A 22,730-nucleotide genomic window follows, 5' to 3' on the forward strand; every position below is an offset into this window, starting at 1 on the left:
CATTCCCACCATGAGCTGCTGCTGCTGCTGCCGCCGCCGCCGCCGCCGCCACTGCCTCTAGCCGATGAAATGCCGCAGCCAGGTGGACAGAAGGCAGAGCACACATGGAAATTACAGCTGTCATCAGAAAATGATGGACAGAAGGGCTGTTTGCCAAATGCAGAAATAAACTGCGTAGTGAAATTACATTAAGTATTTATAGGCAAACCAGATATCATGTTATATTTATTGAAAGATTCTTTCACAAATCTACTCCTGTGCAGAAAACAGCACCAGTATTGAGTACATGAATTCACATGAATTCTCTCCATCAGTCAGTTTCATATGATTGACTCCAGCATATGTGTGCAGCCCTGTCAGTGACCTTGCCCTTGTGCTACCCTTTGACCCGAGGACATGATGATGAGGCTTGTTTTTGGTCACTGCAGTGTCCCGAGAGAGCAATAGGGGTGTGACCTTCACCCTCAGTCTGACCCCACTTGAGAGGAAACAAAATAAGGGAAACACATTACCTCTAAGGCTCGTTCTTGTTAAATAAGCCATCATTTAAGTATTTAAATGTACTCAGTCATTAAAAAAAAAACAAAAAACAAAACAAAACAAAACAAAGAAAACACCTTAATTTGTTGAATTAAAAAAAAAGTGGGCACAACATAATATGGAATTACAACACTTTATTAATAATTCTTTATTAATTTTCAAAATTACATTACCATTAACAAACATTTTAAAACAGCATGACATAAATACTCTACTGTGCACAGTGTGTAAATGTACAAATATCAGCTTTTGACAAAATCATTCATTTTCAGATTGGTAACGTGGATAAAAAAACAAAAAACAAAAAACAAAAACAAAAACAAAAACAAAAAACCCCTCTTTACTTTAAGCCTTTTAAAACCAGCACGGAAATATTCAGTAACTGGTTTATAGCACACTGGAACGTAGTTGTGAGTTTTTATCAGTATTTATTATCACAGTTGATATAGAATATGTATTCATAGGAGAAGTACTACACATTTATACTTAAAAAATATCTGTTTTTGTGCTTACAACTACATCATAGTATCTTATAAACCATTTATAAAGTGTTTATATACTGCTCATAAATGTTAAGTGGGGGGAGGTTACCTTTATGTCACTGCATAACTTCATTCAAAACAAATGTAACAGCTCTTAAAATCTATAATCAGTAACAGGATGCATAACTCTCAGTCTGTAAGTTATCCATGAAGACACACAAAATCATCTGCGTGCATCTAATGTATGTGCACCTCAACTGAGAAAACATTTAATCAGGAAAACTATGTGAAGGCTCCAGCAGAAAATCCTCACAGGGCAACTCAAGTAGGTGCGGCGCAAATGTAATACAAACTATGGTTTTCAATATTTGTCCCTCAACCATTTAAATGGGTATTCTCACAGTCACGTCAAGTACATTTTAAGAGAAAAATTCTGCAGTAAATGAATCTGTTTCACAATGTTGAAATGAGGCAATTCATTTCACTGTTACAAAGATAATGTCACTCATTTAATAGAATATTTAGTATGAATATTTGATTGAATAGTGGGCAGTTTAAATTTCTTGGAAAACAGAAAAGATCTTTTTCCACTGACAGATTTTTCCCTTCAAACAAACAAAAAGCTTTAAAGATTAAATTGCAGGCTAAACACCCAGTTAACAGACACAAATTCACTGTGTGAAGAATTGATCAGGTTTCGATCGGTGGGGAATGATTGTATGAAATGAATATTTCTGTCCAGCAGGAGAGCAAAAGGATCAAACAGGCCATGTGCGATAAAGAAATCCATCAGGATGGAGGCCTAGTGTCAGTTCTGCTCCATGGTGAAATTTGACTCCACCCTGGAAAAAATCAGCATTGCACAATTCATGAGAAACACTTTATAGCTGCATCTTAAACCATACATGGAATTAACATCAGCTCAAATTTCATTTTAAGTAAGTGTCGTGTCAAGGATTTGATGAATGTTTCTGTTAGGGCCTGCATTAAAAAAGAAAACACGTTTTTCTTTATTGAGATTGGTCTGTTGATTTTTTGTTCGAATAGTATCATTTTCACGTGTACAATAAATATGACTTCCGTTACACAACTTCAAGGTCACTTTGAAGAGCTGCACGTGTGGATCTGTGCTGTGACAAACCCCTATCAACAAACAGCACAGGTGAGCGTCAGCTGGAAGCACAAAGCACAGCGTTTCACACTGAGTCCACGCCAAGCGATGGGGACGGCACAGGCCTCTGTGGCAGCGCTGCCATACTGTCTACAGCTCCATCCTGGTCATGTGTTCACACTGTATTCAACACTATGAATAGATGTTCCCAACAAAGAGCAGGAATTGCCACGAGCCCCATGTAGTCTCGGCACATTTGGATCTGCTGCCACCAAGAGGACATTGAATGCAACACATTTCACTGCAACAAAGACGCCACCTGCATGGTTTGTTTGGTGTGAGAAGAGCATATCTGCATGACCCGGAACACTGTTGTCAGATAAACTAAGAGGACACTTACATGTCTTTGTTGTGCATGTGGTTGTTGTACTGAAGGATTGGTGGGATGTTCTCCTCATCCTCAGGTAGCTGTGAACAATTCAGGGGGAGAACAGTAACCACATGATGAACCAACAACCAATCATACGAAGGTACGTGCAACGCTTGATGTCATGAAAAGGGAAATTATTAACTGTGTCTTTGTAAATAGAGAAGGACACATGGCCGGACTTGGTCCTGACTGGCCCTTCACAGTAAAGAAAAACTGATCTCGGACCAGATGAATTTAAAAACCATGAGGCGAGGATGCGTCTCCAAACTCTCTTCTGTAAATTGCATTTTAACTGAAGTGCACATGTCAAATATTACCAAAACATATAAAAATCATCAATACAGATGTAATCTGGGAGGTATCTGGGGTTCGTTCTGTGGACTGAACTGTGATTTGATTTGACATTCCTGTTTCAAACTGTAAAATCCTCCTCATGGCTGTAAAGAATCGTCTCTCACCTCCCAGTAGGGCTCATCGTCGAAACAGTTGTCATCTGCAGCATCTCCCCAGATGGGTAATCTTAAGATACAACCTGAGAAGAATACAAATAAAGTCATTATCCCAAAACATGCAGACCACCATCTACTGTATGTTAGCACACCCACCTTATTCAAACACAGCTCACATTTATTTACATACATCTTGTGTATTTTCAGTATTGTGGTCAAACTAAAGGGTGGTTGCAGCAGTTATTCCTTACCCACAATGATGCCTCCGCCCACGCCAAAGCAGATAGCCACACAGAGGCCTGCAGCCTGATGACCACCCTGCCGTGTGGGCACCATGTTTTTGAAGGAGCCCTCAAAATCAAAGGTGTTAATCAGCCTTTAATGCAACGAAAGGGGGGTGTCACATTATTGTTTCAGAACAGAAGACCATAGTTGACCACAAGAATACAATATTAACACTTTCTTTTTCTGATCCTTTACTGTTTGATCATCTTCTATCCATTTCATAAAGAAAGTTAAATCTACCATGACCTCTGTGAGCAAACCACTCACCCTTCAGTGCCATAAACGGACTCTGATGCAGCTGCGGCAGTAATGGCTCCCACGATGCCACCTATGACTCCTGGCATGGCATGCAGGTTATGGATTCCACATGTGTCTTGGATCTTCAGGTACTTCTCCATGAATGGCTGAGAACATATCAGTTAATAAAAAATCTTAACAGCTTAGCTTGGCTTGTGCTGCAAATTTAGGAAAACACTTTCCGTGCCAAAGATGGTATATCTAGTTGACCTAACCCAACAAAAAGTTAGAATTAAACTGCCAATAAGAAATTATATTTTAAAAAAGTGTTTTGTATTTTAATCATTGGTGCATTTCTGTAGCCAATTGCCTGGAATGACTAATGAACGCTTTCAAAAAGTGAACTGAAGCTTATCTCATAATAGCCAGAGAAGCAGCGTACTGTGAGGTAGATGTATCCCAGTGTAGAGACAATACCACAGCAGAATCCTACAATCAGAGACCCATAGGGCATCAGCATGAACTCTGCTGCAGTTCCCACTGCAACGCCTCCGGCAAGAGTGGAGTTCTGGATGTGGACCTGAGAGACGTGGAGAAAAAAATTATCTGTTAGTTGTGGAAGAAATTGTGTATCAGCTTGACTTCTCTTTACTGAGTGATGATATTTGAGAAAATACTTTCAAATTGACAAATACACACTCCCAATGTCATACATACTATTGTGACCGATATAAAAAGACAAACAGTGTGGGTTGTTACCATGTCTAGTTTTCCATGTTTCTGGAAGAGGCTCGAGATGGCCACAGTAGTGAGCACAGTTGAGGCCAAAGCCAGGTAGGTGTTGATGGCTGCTCTGTGCTGCCCGTCCCCGTGGTCTGTGATGGCCGAGTTGAAGCTGGGCCAGAACATCCACAGGAAGAGGGTTCCTGAGCAGGAATCAGTGCAGACATTAAAAATCCATAGCACCTCCAGAACAATGGGATGTTTTGTGAAAGTAAAAAAAAAATCATTATGTAATCAAATCATGCCAACCAATCATAGCAAAGACATCTGAGTGGTACACGGAGCCCTGCAGACGACTGCTCTGGTCCAGGTTTGGCCGATAGAGCATCCACGAGATGGAGAGACCGTAATAACCTCCAAATGTGTGGATCACCATGGAGCCTCCAGCATCTCTGGCCTTCAGGTAGGAAAATATTAGCATTAGTTGCAGTTTATTGCAGGAGGGGTTACTGGTCCTGGAGCTGATGACAGGGAATGAGCAAGGCAAGAATAAGAACAATGCACCCATCTACCACGAATACACAATCTAAACAGCTGGTGTGTGTGAGTTGTGCTAACATCATCGGCTACACCATGACATGGCCTCTCCTGTTTCATTGATGTATTTAAAGACTGATACCAAAAACAAAGAAATTATTAACTTACATGTATGAGATCCAGGATAATATATTCCTCCACAGCAAACAATGTGATCCCAAACAGAGTCAGAACCATCAGCTGGACCGGGCTGACTTTACCAAGCACTGCTCCATAGGCGATTAAGCAGCCCGCCACACAGAAGTCAGCATTGATCAGGCTGGCGGGGGGCAGACATGGCAATATGACAGAATTTAACATTTGTACTGGTCAAATATCAGACAATATTTATTTTGGATAAAGATGCAAGAACAGAGAAGCCAAGTATTTAAGAACTATCATGTTGCTTCTCTTTCTGTCTCTCTGACAAACACATGGAAACACACTGGTCATGTCTGTGTACACACGGCAGTATCATTAGTTTTCATTAGCACGAGTTTCTGTAATCACTAAATCCACAAACACTAAATCTAATGTGTCTGGAAATATCTCAAAGGGATTGTTCAGTTACACTGGTTTCTGGTTTCCTTCCATGCTTTTTCTATGGAAACTATTCAGGTGGAAAACTTGTTCCTGTCATATATTTCCCAGTAATTAAACAATAGAACCACTTGCTTAAGATGCTCACAGTTGTGTCCTTTTATATATTATTATTGGGAGTTAAATACTTCCATTAAAATTAAATTAAAGAAAAATTAATTTCAGAAGCAGGGATCCTTTTAAGTCATTGAAAATAAAATGGATTTATTACTTTTCAACTCCGATTTTGATCTTTCCATCAGTGTAGTCCAGCGAGTGGAACCAGCCTTGCATCAGCAGCGCCCATTGAAGGCCAAAGGCTGCGATGAGGAAGTTGAAGCCCACTGCACCAAAGCTGTACCGCTTAAGAAATGTCATCAGAAAGCCAAATCCAACAAAGATCATCACATGGACATCCTGGAAACCTACAGGATGAAGAAAGGAGAGGTGAGGAGGATGATAGAAACTGGCCCAGTCGGGACAGCATGGTGGCGCAGTGATCACTATTACTAATTTCCCTCATTGCACTGTGGCTCTTTCTGTTGCGATAGACCTCTTGTGAGAATGAATACCAATCATGCTGATGAAAAAAAAAAAAAAATTAATGAGAGCAATAAATGAGGGAAGAGATGGTGAGATTGAAAGGTCTCTCAACTGGGGATAGCTTACAACAAGGAGGTCCACATCCAAACAAAAAGGAGGTGATGCATCACCAGAGAACGAAGGAATGAAAACAAGAATTCTGCAAAATTAGGCATCAAGGTGAGGAATGTCTGTCAGTGTTCACAAATCATGTTGTTCTTCTGTCTCACTGAGATGTTCACTTTCCCATACGCTCTATATACATTCTTGGCTTATCACTGCTCTCTGGAATATGATTCCATTTGATCATAACTGCATCCAATCATTTATATTGTATTATTATATATGACTATATATATATTATAACCTGTCATTGTCTATACAGTTAAGAGTGCCAAATTGATAATGATACATACTTATGAATGAACTGATATGCCCGTGTATATGGACAGTTTGCTTACAGTGCAAGGGCACATGCGGACTTATTAGATAAGAAAGGGAATTCAGGTGAAGATGGCTGAAAGGCATATAGGATTTACTGTTATTTATGATATGATGTCACAGAGCTATATTAAGGTACACATAAAGCATTCTCTGTGGCTCACAGGAACCAAAAATATCTATGAAACCACATTTGGACATGGAAAATCAATGACAGAGAGGACAGAGTTTTTTAAATTTGTCGCTCTTTGTTATAGTGCATAGTACATCTACATAATTGAACTATACAGACATATAGGTGTATGTGTAATAATGCACAAATAAAATACTAGAAGGAAAAAATTAAAGGTGAAATAAAATAAATTTGATGCCTCATTGAGAACCAACAGTATTCTCGTCTGCTGAGGAAGTTCATGAGACGAAACAAACAAAACAAAAGTGAGCGTTTGCTGAGAGTTACTTAGTCAAGCTGCTGTTTCCAAGGTCAGTGATGAACCCTCAAGCTCCAATATGATAATAATAAGCATAATAAACACAAATGCACACAGAGAGACCGGAGTGGAAACAAAGAGACGGGTCTATTGGAAATGAAACCGCTGGCTCTTCAGGTGGCTCTTCTCTGTGAGACAGTAATTATCTGCTGGGACCAGCAAACAACGTAATACCAGCATAAACCAGCCGGTATCATTTACAACCAAACACTGTGACGCCCGACACACCTCAGGGCACAATAGGTTTCCACTGCCATGGGAAACATTATAGCTGCATGGAAGAATTTGTGAGGACCAGCCCAAATTCTACATCCCATCAGATATTTTAACAGCCAATCAAACACAAAGGCTTCAGACATTGCAGGCTAACAGTGGGCGTCACACTGGAAAAGAAGGTTCTGGGACTTTTGGATGAGGTCCAAAATGTTTGGTCCTTCACAACAAACAGTATCAGACATCCAACACCAGATCTGATGGCTTCATGATAGTCTGATACTGCCCCCTTGGGTTGTTGGGGATGTGCACAGTACAACCACACCCATCCAAGACACTCATGCACACCACAAGTTGCAGGCAACCTTTGTACTGTATATACGACCAAAATAAATATGTCTTTATCCATACACAGAGCATTGACATGCTTCACTTTAACTGGAAAGAAAGTCCTGAGGGGAGGCAAACCCCAGAGGAAATGTGCACCTGGGGGGGGGGGGGGGTTAAGATCCTTGTCAGCAACGCAGGAAAAATCTCATCAACACAGTCTAAGAGCCATCACCAACAAAGTTGAAATATGGTTTACTGCTATGAAAACAGACAATTTAAAGCCAAATATGAATAAAATGACAAAGGAAAAAAGACTAAACATGCAGACATTTGGATATAAAGCATAAAGACATACTTAGTTTATAGCATGTTTATGGTTTGTAGTAAGTGTGTAAAGATTTAGTAAATAAATCACAGCGATGACTGACAGTATATATTGAGAAAAGAGGAAAATTAAGTCACTTACTTGGATATCTGAAGTAGAAGTCGTTCTCAATGTCACTTGATATATTTTTGGCTTTCCTGTGCTCTATCCAGTGTGGATCAGATTCTTCATTGTAACGAATGAAAACCCCAAACAAGATGATCATGGCTGTTTGCCACACAAAGCAGACTGCTGGAAGACTGAGACGGACATTGGTATTTTTTGTACGGTCACACAATTCCCTGAAGCTTTGAACACAACCCATTGTGTTTGGTTAGTTTTGATCTTTTTTAAGGCTTTTCTTCTTCTTTTTTAAAGGTGCAAGAGGTGTTAAACCGCTGATTATTCAAGTGAGCTGTCTTCTGCAAGACATTTAAAGGCCATGAGCATCCTGTGCACGAGTGAAGATGAGCAAAGATGGGTGTTTGCCTTAACATGAAGACCCTCCCACAGTCACTCCCTCCACTGTTGCACATGGACAAGACACACTTTTCTGTTAACTCCATCACTTGATTCTTCATGCTCTATATTAATTCAACACGTTTTTATGAATACTTTGTGTCAACAAATGATCCAAATTATCACACAATGTAAAAATGCTAACATACAACATAAAGTTTGTGGTGAAGGACAAAGGAACAGACGTCATGCCTTGATTTTAAACAGGAGAGAGATATTTACTAGGACATCCTGTGAACAGATTGTGTCAGCTATACTAGTCTGGTTAGGTCACTCTGGGTTGTAATTCAGCTAACAATTGGATTAGGAAGCATCTTTCAATTTTTCATGAACCTCCTCCCTTAACACAAACACTGCGTGTCAGAAAAAGATAAGTATGTTTTTTGTACATGTGAAGTTTGTCCTTTAGCTAAATATACAGACAGGCTTCTGCTGGTCAGAGGGCGGGGACGCTCTCATCTCCTCTGTACAGGCGAGATGCTGTGAAGCATTAACTGTAAATAATGAGTATCCATGCTGGGCCCCATTAGGAAGATGCACAACAGGTTTAAGTGAGTCAACCATTACAGCCTGAGGGTTCAAGGTTGAGACAAGTTTTTTTTTCATTTTCACTTAAGTCGAGCTTTTTCTGCACTGTGGTGCATAGACTGGACTAATTAAAATGTGCAGTTCAGTGAGATATGAAAATACAGTCTCATAAAAATGTACATTATGGTGGGAAGTCAAGAGTGTTGTTGTAAACGTGTTGTAAACTGCAACTCATCACGTTCTGCATCATGGACAAGAGATTTCAGTATCTATGTGATTCAGCAGGTTGAGATGCTGAACGTGATAAAATCATGCAAACCACATGAAAGCACAGATAGAGGCTTCATGTGGGAGTGTGTGGTCATCTTCGAAGGAATACTTCAACATTTTGATAAGGACACTTCAGACTTCAGACTTTCATGTCTGTACAATTACTCTGTCAATGGAACCAGTCACTGTTTAGCTTGGCTTAGCATTAAGACTGGAAACACGGAAACAGGCTCTGTCCAGAAGAAACCTGTACACCAGCATCGCAAAAGCTCACAAAATAATACACTACATCTCATTTGTTTAATCCATATAACATGAACACAAGTGATGTTTCTGAATAATGTCTTTGTTCAGATACACACACACTGACACACACACTGGCTTCTCTGCAGTTCCTGCGCGACTGGTCACAACTTTCACTTTCAACACATTGTCAGTCTTAAAAATGGGGATGTACCTGCCACACTTCACTGTCTCAGTCCATTGTGCATTGCGTAACACTGACAGTGGAAAATGGTGAATGTATACACATGAAATGCCAAATGTAAATAGTCAAGATGATCCAGGCGTGCCTGCCCTGTTCTTGTTTGTTGTGTTGGCAAGGTCAAATGCACGACGTCAGAAAATACTGCAGCAGCTCCTAAATGTCATGCACGTTTCCAACATATCCTCTGGTGAAAGTGTAATGACAAGTGGACAAAACTACCTTAACCCAGCAATGTTGAACATGTACCCTAAATACTCCAGTCAGTGTGTTGAGTACTGTTAATTAAGACAAATACAATCATTATTGCATATGCAACTCAAGTGTAATTACCTTATTTACCTTTGCTCCACCAAAATAAATGTGATGTGAATGAGTCTGAACTTTAATACCCAGAAATCATGCCATGTGACTTCATTAAACCTCATGTAGTGCTGCCTCACACACAAAAAAAAAGTTCAAATATTTAATGTCGGTGAATAACCCCATTTCAACCCATTAAACCCCTTGTCTTAAGCTTACCTGGGCAGAAAATGAAGAATTACAACAGCTTTATTATATCAACTTTATTAAGAAATAAATTGCACAAACCACCAAGTTACATACAGTCCTGCAGACAGTTTTTACTGTTGTAGCTGCACATTTTGTAAACTTGTCATAAACTGTATGTGTTTCTGTGCTCTGCCGGTTAAATCTCCTTTACACAGCGCTGCATCAAAAATCAGTGCAATTAACACACAGTTAGCACAGTTTGGTTAAATCATTATCTCACTAGGAAAAACTGGGAGGTCAGCAGCTAAACATACATATCAAAGCACTGATTGTGTGCTCAACGAGGAGCCTCATTAAAAACGCCAGTGAGCAGGTATCTGTGCTCATTGATCTTACTGCTTGGCTTCATGCTGCTGCCTTGGTGATGTAATTCTGGCAGATGATGTGCTCTGCAGGGACGATGGCAGTTGGTCCCTCCTTGATCTCAGCATCACTGTCAGGCCTTTCCACCGTCCCCAGCTGAATCGGCATCCTGCCAGTCACAGGCCCACTTCTCTGACCTTCAGGCCTGCAACCCTGACACATAAATGTCTTGTGAACAACTTGAATGTTTACAAGTGCTTATGAATAGTAAAAAACAAAACAAAACATGGTGACGACACTGACACATCCCAACAGGAACGGACGGTGAATTTCCAGTGTTCACACAGTGAGTGAAGTCTAAACAGGCTGGGTTCATAGGCCTTTTTCACAGCAGTCATTTTGACTTGTTACAGCAGGAAATAACAGCATTCATTCAATTTATTATTAACGCCTCTGCCTTTTCTACTGTGACATGCAAAAATGATTTTCCATGAAAGACATCTATTGTAGCTCATAGTGTACCAGTCAGGTGATATCAATTATTGGAGCTGATTAAACCTCGACTATGCTGGATGTAGGACTATGTGGGTGCGTACAGACGGCTTGCTTGGCAGCAGCTCACACTTGGAGAGTGAAAAATTGTGTGCTGGGCAGCACATGGAGTGCTTTTGGACACTAGAACACATACCATGAATCTTTTTTTCTTCTTTAGCTTTCAGGCTCAATCTCATACACACACAGTCAGCATTATTTGCAGTTTACACAACTCTTCTGTTAAAAGACTCCACTTTTGTGCCTGTTTCCTGTTGTTAGCCTGAAGACAACATATTGTGTTTCAAGTTTTTGATACCTCATGCTGTTCCTTGTGTCATCCTTAAATAAACACTGACTTACTGTCAGATGTCCACCATCAACAGGACTAATGCTGGCTTGGAAAGAAGTACCCCCATTTTCTTTTTGCTACTTTATGAATAAACACTACATTGTAGGCTTTTTTCAAAACAGATCATCTGACGTGCTGTGACAGGGAAAGCACAGGTGTAAGAAGTAACATAAACAATGGCTCTATTCTATTTCCTTCACTGTCAGTGAGCCAGCATGAACAACCAAAGCCCTTAAGGTGGAGCACAGAGTTGGAATGTAGCCACATCTACAGTTATTAATCATGCTAGTGCTTTTCCTGCTTTGGCAAGTCAAAAAGACCTTTCACATACACGCAACTGAGAGCTGGAACTCACAAAAAAAACAAAAAAAACAAAACAAAACACAAAAACAACAGCATGTTTTTAGATGAAACGATTCTGGAATTTTATTTGAAACCAGTTTTAATACAACACATCCATTAGTCCAATAAATATATTCCCGTTGATAAACATATTTGCGATTCATGAGCACATCCAATGTTATATTTAGGCCAGACAAAGGGAAGGACATTTAGCCCAGTTCACAAAGTACAATCCAGTGTGAAGAGACTCCTATTTTCTTAACTGATGTGACCAGTGTAGATAATGAAGAATGTGTAGCCTCAATTTAGCTTTGATGTTGGTACTTTATCAATCCACCAAATGACGAGTGAGCTGCTGTTCCAACGTGTGGAACTCTGCATCAGGCAGAAGGTACCTCTGGATGATGTCCATTACATCTTTCTCAGTAGTGAGCTCATAGTCCTTCTTGTTCTTAAATGGTAAATGTCCAGCCAGCTCACAAAGAGCGACATTGAAGGAAGACTCCCCCTTTGCGCCGAAGCACGATTTTCTGGGCCACACCGCGATGCGAACGCCTTTTCTTAAACCTTGATGCTCTTTGCTCTGTGTGTGATCACAGGGTGGGCATCCTCTAGTCAAGAACAGGTTGTGAGCAATATTACCATCCACGAGGAAGTCTGTGACTTGACAGATGGCTCTGGCAACTTTCTCCACCCACTCTGATTCAGTGTAAAATAAAAAGCCTCCAGGAAAGTCCAGCAAGCGATAAAACCCCTTTTCAGGAACCAGAGGCTTGACCGGCACAGATTCTACCTTGAGCTCATGGTCCAGGTAGTACCCGTGCAGGTGTAAGTGATTGACAGACGCAAATGCTCCGAGACTGTTGAACCCCACACGGAAGCCAGGATCGGAGCTCAGGAGCACGGATTCAATGCCGGCCTGCACTGCGAACTGCGTCAGGACCTGTGGGAAACAACGTGAAGGATCTGGAACAAAGAGACAATGTCCAAACTCCAAAGGGCTGACGTTGACCAGCACAACAATCCTGCAGGGTTGATGCAACTGTTCTCTTTCATTCCGTCCCTCTGTGTCCTTTATCATATCAAATATGATTTCTTCTGGATTGATTTTGTTAAAGTTAAACTGCTCGGCACTGAACTCCTGCTGGATGCTCAGTATCTCCTGAGGCTTTCTTCTCTCGGTTCCTCTTTGAATGTTCAGCTGGGCCACATAGCCATGCGGGCCCATCAGGATGCGTGTTTGTAAGTCACCCAGATGGTAGCGAAAGAGCCCCCTGTCCATCCTGTCTGTCCAGCCGGCCTGGATAGTTGTGTCAAACTTTGCTAATGTAGAGGCCATCCCGAGACCATTTCCACTGGTCCTACGCACATCTGTGACAAAGTCCTGGTTGCTGTACACAAACTGGAGCGCCATGGTTGGATCTGCTGGTGAACAGTGAGGCATGAGATGTGACGGTAGGGTTCACGATGAGAGGACAGTAAGGACGGTGCATTCATTCATGATTTTACAACACAGGGTTGTATAAAGAAACGCTATTTGTGGGTCTCATCATGTCATCGCTGTCAGGTGTCATCCTGACAGAAAGTCCAGTTACACAAGGAGCCTGCGAACATTAAGGCAGCAAATAATGATTATCAATTAGTCTGCCCATTGTTTTATTGATAGGTAAAAGAAAAAAATGCTCATCACAATTTCCCAAAGCCCAGGTTGACATATTCAAAATGAATGTTTTGTATGAATGATGCCCCAAATCCAATAATAGAAATGTTTCCTATCATAGAAGACAACAAAACGAGATGTAATATGTAATTTCAGGTGTAGTGTACAGAGGCAGCAGAAACAGGAAGTTAACCACCTTCATACTCAAAAAGCGTGTGACAGAAACTAAAAGGCTAGTCTACGAAGTACACAGAAAGCAGTCCACACACATCGACACAAACATACAGACATGACAGGGTTTTTTGCACTCACGCTTGTTCCATTGCTTATTTGCCGAGGACACATTGACAGGTTGATTTATTTTCACGGTGTACTCACCTTTTAATCTGGACTCTATTTCACTATGTCAAATTCAGCGTCTGGAAACAAAATGCAAATTAATCGCCTTTAAAAAGGCACAACTACCTGCAGTTTTCACCGCTCGCCGGTTTGCTACGCAACCTAACTTCCTGGTTACACGTGTTCTTCTTCGTCAGCATTTATTGCCGTATTTCCGGTTTAATTTTTCAAAATAAATACACCTATACAATAATTCATTTGCGTAATCTCGGGGATACCTCATTAATTAAAAATTGTAATTGTAATTTCATTTTCATTCGGCTTTATTTATGCATTTATCTGCCTTTTGACATTTTGGTAGTGGTAGTAGTTTTATAGCAGGCTTAATACTTAATATGTGCTCAATTATAATCCAACCAACCCCAAATGGACATACACACAAAGGTATTCAGATGACAAATTGTAAATCCATATGGGAAACCCCCTTGTAACTAGAATGGCATGTGTGCAATATTTGACTGAGCAACTTTCCCGTTTTTCCCAGCTGACCCATGTTGGCTCAACTAACTTTGAAAGAATGAGCAGCTGGCCAATCAGGCATCACGGTTATTTCAGTCCCTGCATGTTTTGGAGATAAAGCAAGCAGTGATTGGCAGAACTGTGTATGTCTACCACAGAGTTTGGGGCTCGCCACAGTCGATGCATCTTAACTAAGATATTAATATAAATAAGGACAAGTAAGAGAAATCATGGAAGCAAGCAACAATGAAGTAAGTAGAGTTGTGTTTGGAAATGTAATACTCAACTATATCTTTAAAGTTATCAAACTATAATACAAAAGTTAAAACATATTTTTCCTTCTTGTGTTTTTTGCTAAATTAAAAATGGTTTAAATCTTATTGGAGCTTAAAAGATAAGCAAGTTAAAAGTTTTTAAGATATGAGTTTTATCTGCTCGGTAGAGCAGATGGCAGCCTGGTCTGCCATGCCTCTAGTTATTTTAAACACCATCGAGAGTTTCTATTACCAACACATCACACTCACTAAGATAGCCGACATGTTAGCTTGTCTAAAATAGTGAAGTTAATTTAATCAAAATCTTATTATATTTGAATATGTATGGCATTTTGTTGTTGTTGTTGTCATCATGAAGATCCAGCCTCTTTCCAAACCACCTGACAACAAAGCACTCTCAGATAAAAAGGGAAAAAAGAAAAATATTGCCCTCATTGTATTTGCTTGATTTTAATTTCTCTGACAGTTTTGTGCCATTCTCTTCTGTAGGTGGGACAAAAAGCAGAAGATAAAGCTCACGCTCTAAATATAAATATGACACCGGACACTGGTGCAGGGCTCACAGCAAAGGATTCCCAGCCGCCTTGCGAAGTCATTGTCCAAGGTATGTCATGCATTCATCCTTTGCACTTTGGTCTCCATAGTGAATATTAATACGTTCCTTTAAATTTAAATTAATTGTTAAGTGTTCAGAAAAGTTAGAAAAATGGAAAATAAATACTATAAACATACCTATGTGAAATAAACACTAGAAAACTTGCGGTTAAAGTGCAACAGAATGTTCAGACCTGCACTTCATAACAACTGCTCCTGGTGGTGTTGTATGAAATATTGTTGGAAGATCTGAATAGACTGTATATAGAATTAATTCATTCTCAGATAGGTCTATATTAAAGGTATTGACTCAGACATATCTTGCCATGACCTACTTAACATACAGTATGTCACGATATAGATTTTTTCTTGGAAACCAAAACTTCACCATAAATTAAAATACATGCAAAACAGGACATAATTGATTCATATATTAACATGGATTCATTCAACAGATTAAGTTTACTGAAATGCATTTAAAAAGTCAAAGATTTATTTGACTCATTAAGTACAGTTTTACTCAGCACAGTGATCTCATCTAATGTCCTGCTTATTTGATCCTTTTTTCCCCGTCATACCAGACCAGCTTGCCACTTCTGCAGACAACAGAGAACACAACCCTGTGGTCCAACCTGACCCTGTCACAGAAATAGAAAATGCCATTAAGCCAAAACTCCAGATAACTTTTAACACATTTACTGTCAAGAATGGTGGAGATCTGAAAGTAGAGATCCCAGTGGTTGGACACCCAGCACCAAAGATTGAATGGCAAAGAGGTGGTCAGGCTGTCAAAGAGACATCAAGGCTAGAGGTTTCAAATACATCATCATTAACAGTTCTTCATATCAGACATGGTGCCAGGGAGCACTCTGGTCAATACTCTATCACAGCAAGCAACAGTGCTGGAAAATATACAGGAGAAATCACTGTGGTTGTTCTTGAAAAGCCAGACCCACCCACGGGGCCCGTAAGGATTGACGAGGTCAGTTCTGACTATGTTACCATCTCTTGGGAGCCACCAGAATACACAGGAGGCTGTGAGCTAGACAACTACATAGTGGAGAAACGGGAAACTGCAAGTACAGAATGGCAGACTGTGTCAGCAACGACAGTAAGAACCACAATCAAAGTCACCAAACTGAGGACAGGAAGTGAATACCAATTCAGAGTGTTTGCAGAAAATAGGTATGGAAAGAGTACTGCAATCACCTCTCCTATTGTAACTGCGCAATATCCTTTCAGTGTGCCCAGTGCTCCTGGCACACCCTTTACATCCACAGTGACAAAGTATAGCATGGTGGTTGAATGGGAGCCACCAGCCAAAGATGGTGGCAGCCCCATCATTGGCTATCACCTTGAACGCAAAGAGAAAAATAGCATTTTATGGACCAAGCTCAACAAACTTGTTATACCTGATGCTCGCTTCAAAACAAGTGGACTGGAGGAGGGTATTGAGTATGAATTCAGAGTCTTTGCTGAGAATATTGCTGGAATCAGTCCATCTAGCAAGATATCTGAAAGTTATGTGGCAAGAGACCCCTGTGATCCACCTGGTAAACCTGAAACTGTTCTCATTACTCGAGAAAATGTCACACTTCAGTGGGCAAAGCCAAGGTATGATGGTGGGAGTACCATTACAGGGTACATTGTTGAAAAGAAGGAGCTCCCAGATGGTAGATGGATGAAGGCAAACTTCACCAATGTTATTGAGAATCAGTTCACAGTCACGGGTCTGACAGGAGGCGAAAGTTATGAATTTAGAGTTACTGCTAAGAATGGTGCTGGCGTTTGGAGCAAGCCTTCAGAAAGTGTTACCATCATAGCTCAGGATGTTATTGAAGGACCCACAGCATTCATTGATCCGAAGTTCAAGAGTACTGTCGTTGTTCAGGCTGGTGAGATGTTCATTATTGACGCTGATTACTTCGGGAAGCCCCTCCCTGTGGTAACATGGCTGAAGGATGGAAAAGAAATTGACAAAGTTACACCAAGAATGGAGGTCAAAACTACCCTCACTCACACAACTCTGACTGCCAGGGATTGCACACGAGTGGATGGAGGACACTTTGTCTTGACCCTCAGTAACACCGGTGGAACTACATCTATCCCAGTTAATGTGAAGGTTCTGGATAGACCTGGTCCTCCAGATGGACCTCTGAAGGTGAAAGTTGTCACTGCAGAGAAGTGTAATCTTCACTGGAACCCCCCTGTAAATGATGGCGGCGCCAGTGTTTCCCACTACATCATTGAAAAAAGGGAGACCAGCCGTGTTACATGGACAGGGGTGGAGCCTCACATTGAAGCTGTCAGTTATAAGGTGACAAAACTAGTGCCTGGTAAAGAATACATATTTAGAATTGCTGCTGTTAACAAATATGGTGTTGGTGAATTCCTGGAATCAGACCCCCTCATTGCCCAAAACCCCTTTACAACACCTAGTGCACCCTCTACCCCCACAGCCAGCACCGTGACTGCCGACTCTGTAGTGCTGACATGGGAAAGGCCCGATACAGATGGAGGCTCAGAGATTGATGGCTACATCCTTGAGAAACGGGACAAAGAGGGTGTCAGGTGGACTAAATGTAACAAGAGAAGACTGAATGACTTGCGTTTCAGATGCACAGGGCTCACTGAGGGACATTACTATCAGTTTAGAGTTCTGGCAGAGAATGCTGGTGGTGTGGGTGCACCCAGTGAGCCAAGTGAATATATCAAAGTATGTGAAGCTACTTACCCACCTGGTCCCCCCACCAACCCCAAAGTAGTAGACTATTCTAGCAGTACTGTGTCTCTTACCTGGTCAAAGCCCATCTATGATGGTGGAGCAGCCATCAGCGCATTTGTAGTTGAGATGAAAGAAGCAGCAGAGGATGAGTGGATCACATGCTCACCAAGCACAGGTGTGGAGGACACAAACTACATCGTGAAGAGACTGAGAGAAAACGGAGAGTACAATTTTCGTATACGTGCAATGAATGCTGCTGGAGTTGGAGAGCATGTGGATGTACCTGGATCTGTGGTAGCTGCTGAAAAACTGGAGGCACCTGAGATTGAGTTGGATGCTACTTTGAGGAAGATTGTCAGTATTCGGGCCTGTTCCACTTTAAGTCTCTTTGTCACCATCAGAGGAAGGCCAGAGCCTGAGGTTAAATGGTCAAAGGAAGGTGGCACTCTCAGTGAACGTGCTCAAATTGAGGTATCAAGCTCCTACACAGTGTTAATGATTGAGAATGTCAATAGAAATGACACTGGAAAATATGTGTTGACTGCTGAGAACTACAGTGGTTCTAAATCAGCATTCATCAATGTCAGAGTATTGGACTCTCCCACTGCACCAACGAACTTAGAGGTAAAGGATGTAAAGAAAGACTCTGTGTCCATCTCCTGGGAACCACCTCTCATTGATGGAGGAGCAAAGATTTCCCACTACATCATAGAGAAGCGAGAGGAGGCTAGGAAGGCATTTACAAGCATCTGTAGCAATTGTGTGAGAAACTCATACAAGATTGACAATCTCCAGGAGGGATGCTTCTATTATTTCCGTGTCCTGGCTGTGAATGAGTTTGGTGCTGGACTGCCAGCAGAGACCAGTGAGCCTGTTAAAGTGTCTGAGGCTCCTCTGCCTCCTGGCAAAATCACAGTCAGTGACATTACTTGCAATAGTGGAAGACTCTCCTGGGAGAAGCCTGACCACGATGGAGGAAGCAAAATCACATCTTATATTGTAGAAATGCAGGTGAAGGGAGATGACACATGGACAATATGTTCACATAGTAAAGCACTGGAAGTTACTATTAACGGGCTGTCTAAGGGAAAGGAGTATTTCTTTAGAGTGAGTGCTGTGAATGAAAAGGGAAAAAGTGAACCAAAGTACCTTTTGGCACCTGTTACAGTAAATGATAGTAGTGCTGAGCCCATTATTAACTTGCTGTCCAGCACATTTAGTGTAAAGGCAGGATATGATTTAAAGATTGATGTTCCATTTAAGGGTGTGCCAATGCCAACAGTAGCCTGGAAGAAAGAGGGCAACTTGTTGAAAGAGACAAGCAGGGTAAATGTGCACACATCTGACACATCATCTCAGATCATTATCAAAGATGCAACCAGAATAGACGCTGGTACGTATGAAGTGACCCTGAACAACTCGGTCGGAACCACATCTGCTGAAATCTTAGTCAATGTTTTTGAGAGACCGGGACCACCGTGTGAACTCAGTGTGGATGAAGTAAGTGCTGACTATATGTCTTTGTCATGGCAGCCCCCACAATATACTGGTGGATGTCAAATTAGTAATTATGTTCTTGAGAAAAGAGATACAGGCAGCACAATATGGCAGACTGTGTCAGCCACAGTTGCCAGAACATCAATCAAAATTTCCCGTCTGACACAGGGCACTGAATATCAGTTTCGTATTGCTGCAGAGAATCGGTATGGCAAAAGTCACTTTGTTGAGTCTGAACCTGTTGTTGCCCAGTATCCCTTTAAGCCCCCTGGTCCACCAACCAATCTCCGAGTTGTGAATGCCTCAAAGTCTGTCATGGTGGTTGCATGGAGCAAGCTAGACAGTGATGGTGGCAGCCCTGTTATTGGTTATTATATTGAATGCAAAGATCAAAGCAGTATTTTGTGGACAAAGTTAAACAAAAGCTCAGTGACTGATAACCAGTTCAAGGCAACAACTGTTGAAGAAGGTCTGATTTATGAGTTTAGGGTCTGTGCTGAGAATATGGCTGGTGTTGGGCCATGTAGCAAGACATCTGAGCCTGTCGCAGCGAGAGACCAGTGCGATCCCCCACGCAACCTCACAGTCACCAATATAACTAACAACTCAATTTCCCTCTCATGGGACAAACCAGAATATGATGGTGGGGCTAAAATAACTGGGTACATTGTTGAGCGTAAAGAGCTGCCAGATACTTACTGGCTTAAGTGCAACTTCACCAACTTACTGGACACCTTCTTGGAAGTGACTGGCCTCACAGAGGGGGAACAGTATGATTTTCGTGTGATTGCAAAAAATGCTGCTGAGCTCTTCAGTGCACCCTCAGAAACCACAGGACCTGTTACAGTACAGCATGATGTAGAACCACCCAAAATTATCTTGGAGGACAAATTTAGACATGTGGTGGTCGTCAAAGCAGGAGATCTCCTAAGAATAGATGCTGACATCTCTGGCCGCCCCAACCCTACAGTGTTTTGGTTGAAGAATGGGAGAAATATTGGCACCAAGGGAAGGGCTGAGATAACTGCAACAAAGACACATACCACTCTGCTTATCAAAGAAAGTGTTAGGAAAGACTCTGGACAGTACACTCTGACCCTACAGAATACAGGTGGTACCACATCTAAGGCTATCACCTGCAAGGTCCTGGACAGGCCAGGCCCACCTGCTGGACCTCTGGAAGTGTCTGGACTCTCAGCAGAGAAATGCACCCTGTCATGGGGACCTCCTCATGAGACTGGCGGTGCTGAAATCATGTACTACATTGTTGAGAAGTGTGAAACCAGTCGTGTAGCTTGGATCATTGTGTATGGAGACATGATGGCAACTACTTGTAAAATAACCAAGCTGCTCAAAGGGAATGAATACCTGTTCAGGGTAAGGGCAGTGAACAAGTATGGGGAAGGTGAGACTTTGGAAAGTGAGCCTATCAAGGCCATGGATCCCTTTACTATCCCGTCTGCTCCGACAGATGTTGAGGTCACAAGTGCAACCAGCGACACCATGACTGTCTGTTGGAAGAGACCTGCCACTGATGGTGGCAGTCGCATCAGTGGTTACATTATAGAGAAGAGGGAGAAGCAAGGTGTTCGCTGGGTTCGTGTCAACAAGAAACCAGTTTATGACCTACGAGTCAAAGCCTCTTGCCTACATGAAGGATGTGAGTATGAATTCAGAGTTTTTGCTGAGAATTCTGCTGGGCTAAGTGAACCCAGTCTCCCTTGCTCACTAACTCTGGCAGAAGATCCAAAGTTTCTTCCTTCCCCTCCTGCAAAACCCACCATAGTCGATTCATCCAAGTCCTCCATCACTCTGTCATGGAACAAGCCACTGTTTGATGGTGGAGCAGTCGTCACCGGATACAAAGTTGAATTCAAAAAATCAACAGAGGAAGAGTGGAGTGTTGGTGTCCATAACACAGATAAAACAGAGTTTACAGTTACTGGACTCACATTAGGGATGGAATATGTGTTTATTGTCAGATCCATAAACAAGATTGGCATCAGTGAGCCCAGTCCTGAAACAGATCCTCAAGTGGCCGTGGAGAGAGAGGAAGAGCCCAGGTTCAATATTTCCACCGAGATGAGGAAGACCCTGCTTGTTAAAGAGGGTGCATCCTTCACTTTGACTTTGCCTTTCACAGGCAAACCTGTTCCCAGTGTGACATGGGACAAAGCAGATGTAGATCTGAGAGTCAGAGGAATGATCAACAACAGCAGCTCTGTCGCCTCTATCACAGTGGAAGGAGCAACACGCGATGACTCTGGAAAATACATAGTCAAACTGCAGAATGTTGCTGGATCGGCCTCTCTGACACTGAATGTGAGAGTTTTAGATTCACCTGGTCCACCAACTCACATCGCAGTTAAAGATGTGACCAAAAACTCAGCCACAGTTTCCTGGGACATCCCTGACAATGAGGGAGGAGCCCCTGTCAAGACCTATGTTGTAGACATACGGGACCTCAGCAGAAAAGGTTGGACAAGACTCACAGATAAATGCCGCCGGCTGTCCTACAAGGTGTCTGATCTAGAAGAGGGAGGAATCTACTTCTTCAGAGTCACCGCTGAAAATGAGTATGGGATCGGCGTTCCAGCTGAGACCAAAGAGGGAACTAAAATGACAGGTACAATCTGTGAAGAATAAACACATAAGAGTTGTTATATTTAGCAGGAACAAAAAAAATGTTGTGATGAGATTAATGCCTACTAGGATGTAAAAAGATTTAGGAGAATGATTTGATATATTAAGTACTTTAACTTTACACTTTGTTCATTAGTCTATTTCTTGCATTAAGAGGAATCCTGTTTTTGTTCATGGAAATGTATTTCTGCTAATTTCAGATACCAGAGACTGGGAGACAAATCCAGGAGCTTAGCTTGCCTCCTTACCAGGGTTGAGGTCAACCACCTCCTGATCTTCCTGTCATGATCCTCATCTATTGCTCATCTTCATCCACTGATGTTCAGAAAAATCAGTTAGTTAGTTCGCTAGTTGGTTACCTGAAGCTGTGTATTTTTTTTTTAGATATATATTTCTTTTTCAAATGTTTGTATACTAGTAAGCGATACTAATGACTTATACTTTATAGAAGAAAAATATGTTTGAGTTCTCATTTGGTTTTTGGTATGCTGTTTTATTGCAAATCTACAGTAAAATGAAGATGTTAATTACAGTTTTGTGATTTGTATGGTAAGATTTATACTATTAACACAATAATTGATATAACACAGTGAATGGAGTACTTCTGACACTTAAGTAATTTTAGTTTTTATATTTTTGGCAATTTTTTTCTTTTTTTTTCTTAATGCAACATCTTTACTTTTGCTGGAACCTTTTCATACCATGGTATACAGAAGAAGTTGGATGAGGTGACAGCATTTGGTTAAAACTGTATATTGTGATTA

At 41.4% G+C, this 22,730-nt stretch overlaps 3 protein-coding genes across 6 annotated transcripts; 1 reads left to right on the top strand and 2 right to left on the bottom strand.

Moving 5' to 3' along the window:
* Positions 1 to 656: 656 nt before the first annotated feature.
* Positions 657 to 8,296, bottom strand: rhcgb (Rh family, C glycoprotein b). Its single transcript, XM_070971655.1, has 11 exons — positions 7,936 to 8,296; positions 5,645 to 5,837; positions 4,963 to 5,113; positions 4,567 to 4,714; positions 4,294 to 4,460; positions 3,977 to 4,114; positions 3,565 to 3,701; positions 3,264 to 3,388; positions 3,022 to 3,095; positions 2,534 to 2,601; positions 657 to 1,864 (listed from the first exon to the last, which is right to left on the bottom strand). Exons 1-11 carry the CDS (start codon positions 8,156 to 8,158, stop codon positions 1,831 to 1,833), a joined length of 1,458 nt encoding a protein of 485 aa, XP_070827756.1. The 5' UTR covers positions 8,159 to 8,296; the 3' UTR covers positions 657 to 1,830.
* Positions 8,297 to 10,193: 1,897 nt separating this feature from the next.
* gdpgp1 (GDP-D-glucose phosphorylase 1) lies at positions 10,194 to 13,896 on the bottom strand. 4 transcript variants are annotated; one of them, XM_070972535.1, is made up of 3 exons: positions 13,753 to 13,825; positions 13,224 to 13,289; positions 11,814 to 13,136 (listed from the first exon to the last, which is right to left on the bottom strand). In XM_070972535.1, the coding sequence occupies exon 3, from the start codon at positions 13,126 to 13,128 to the stop codon at positions 12,043 to 12,045; it is 1,086 nt and encodes a 361-aa protein (XP_070828636.1). In that variant the 5' UTR covers positions 13,129 to 13,136; positions 13,224 to 13,289; positions 13,753 to 13,825; the 3' UTR covers positions 11,814 to 12,042. The 4 variants fall into 4 exon arrangements, with proteins under 4 accessions (XP_070828635.1, XP_070828634.1, XP_070828636.1 ...); XM_070972534.1 differs by lacking the exon at positions 13,224 to 13,289 and having other exon boundaries at positions 10,194 to 13,136; positions 13,753 to 13,896; XM_070972533.1 differs by having other exon boundaries at positions 10,194 to 13,318; positions 13,753 to 13,896.
* Positions 13,897 to 15,041: 1,145 nt separating this feature from the next.
* LOC139337385 (titin-like) lies at positions 15,042 to 21,969 on the top strand. Its single transcript, XM_070971929.1, has 2 exons — positions 15,042 to 15,111; positions 15,683 to 21,969. Exons 1-2 carry the CDS (start codon positions 15,042 to 15,044, stop codon positions 21,967 to 21,969), a joined length of 6,357 nt encoding a protein of 2,118 aa, XP_070828030.1.
* The last annotated feature ends 761 nt before the right edge of the window (positions 21,970 to 22,730 follow it).

Source organism: Chaetodon trifascialis, chromosome 10, assembly GCF_039877785.1.
Source record: "Chaetodon trifascialis isolate fChaTrf1 chromosome 10, fChaTrf1.hap1, whole genome shotgun sequence".
Lineage (NCBI taxonomy): Eukaryota > Metazoa > Chordata > Actinopteri > Chaetodontiformes > Chaetodontidae > Chaetodon > Chaetodon trifascialis.

Excerpts from the sequence above, each read along its gene's own strand:
- gdpgp1 (XM_070972533.1), bottom strand. The coding sequence starts at position 13,158 with ATGCCTCACTGTTCACCAGCAGATCCAACCATGGCGCTCCAGTTTGTG.
- rhcgb (XM_070971655.1), bottom strand. The coding sequence starts at position 8,158 with ATGGGTTGTGTTCAAAGCTTCAGGGAATTGTGTGACCGTACAAAAAAT. Across the intron at positions 4,115-4,293 it reads AACATGGAAAACTAGACATG|GTCCACATCCAGAACTCCAC; the intron begins GTAACAACCCAC and ends CACGTCTCTCAG. Across the intron at positions 3,096-3,263 it reads GGGCGGAGGCATCATTGTGG|GTTGTATCTTAAGATTACCC; the intron begins GTAAGGAATAAC and ends TATTCTTCTCAG.
- LOC139337385 (XM_070971929.1), top strand. The coding sequence starts at position 15,042 with ATGACACCGGACACTGGTGCAGGGCTCACAGCAAAGGATTCCCAGCCG. Across the intron at positions 15,112-15,682 it reads TTGCGAAGTCATTGTCCAAG|ACCAGCTTGCCACTTCTGCA; the intron begins GTATGTCATGCA and ends CCGTCATACCAG.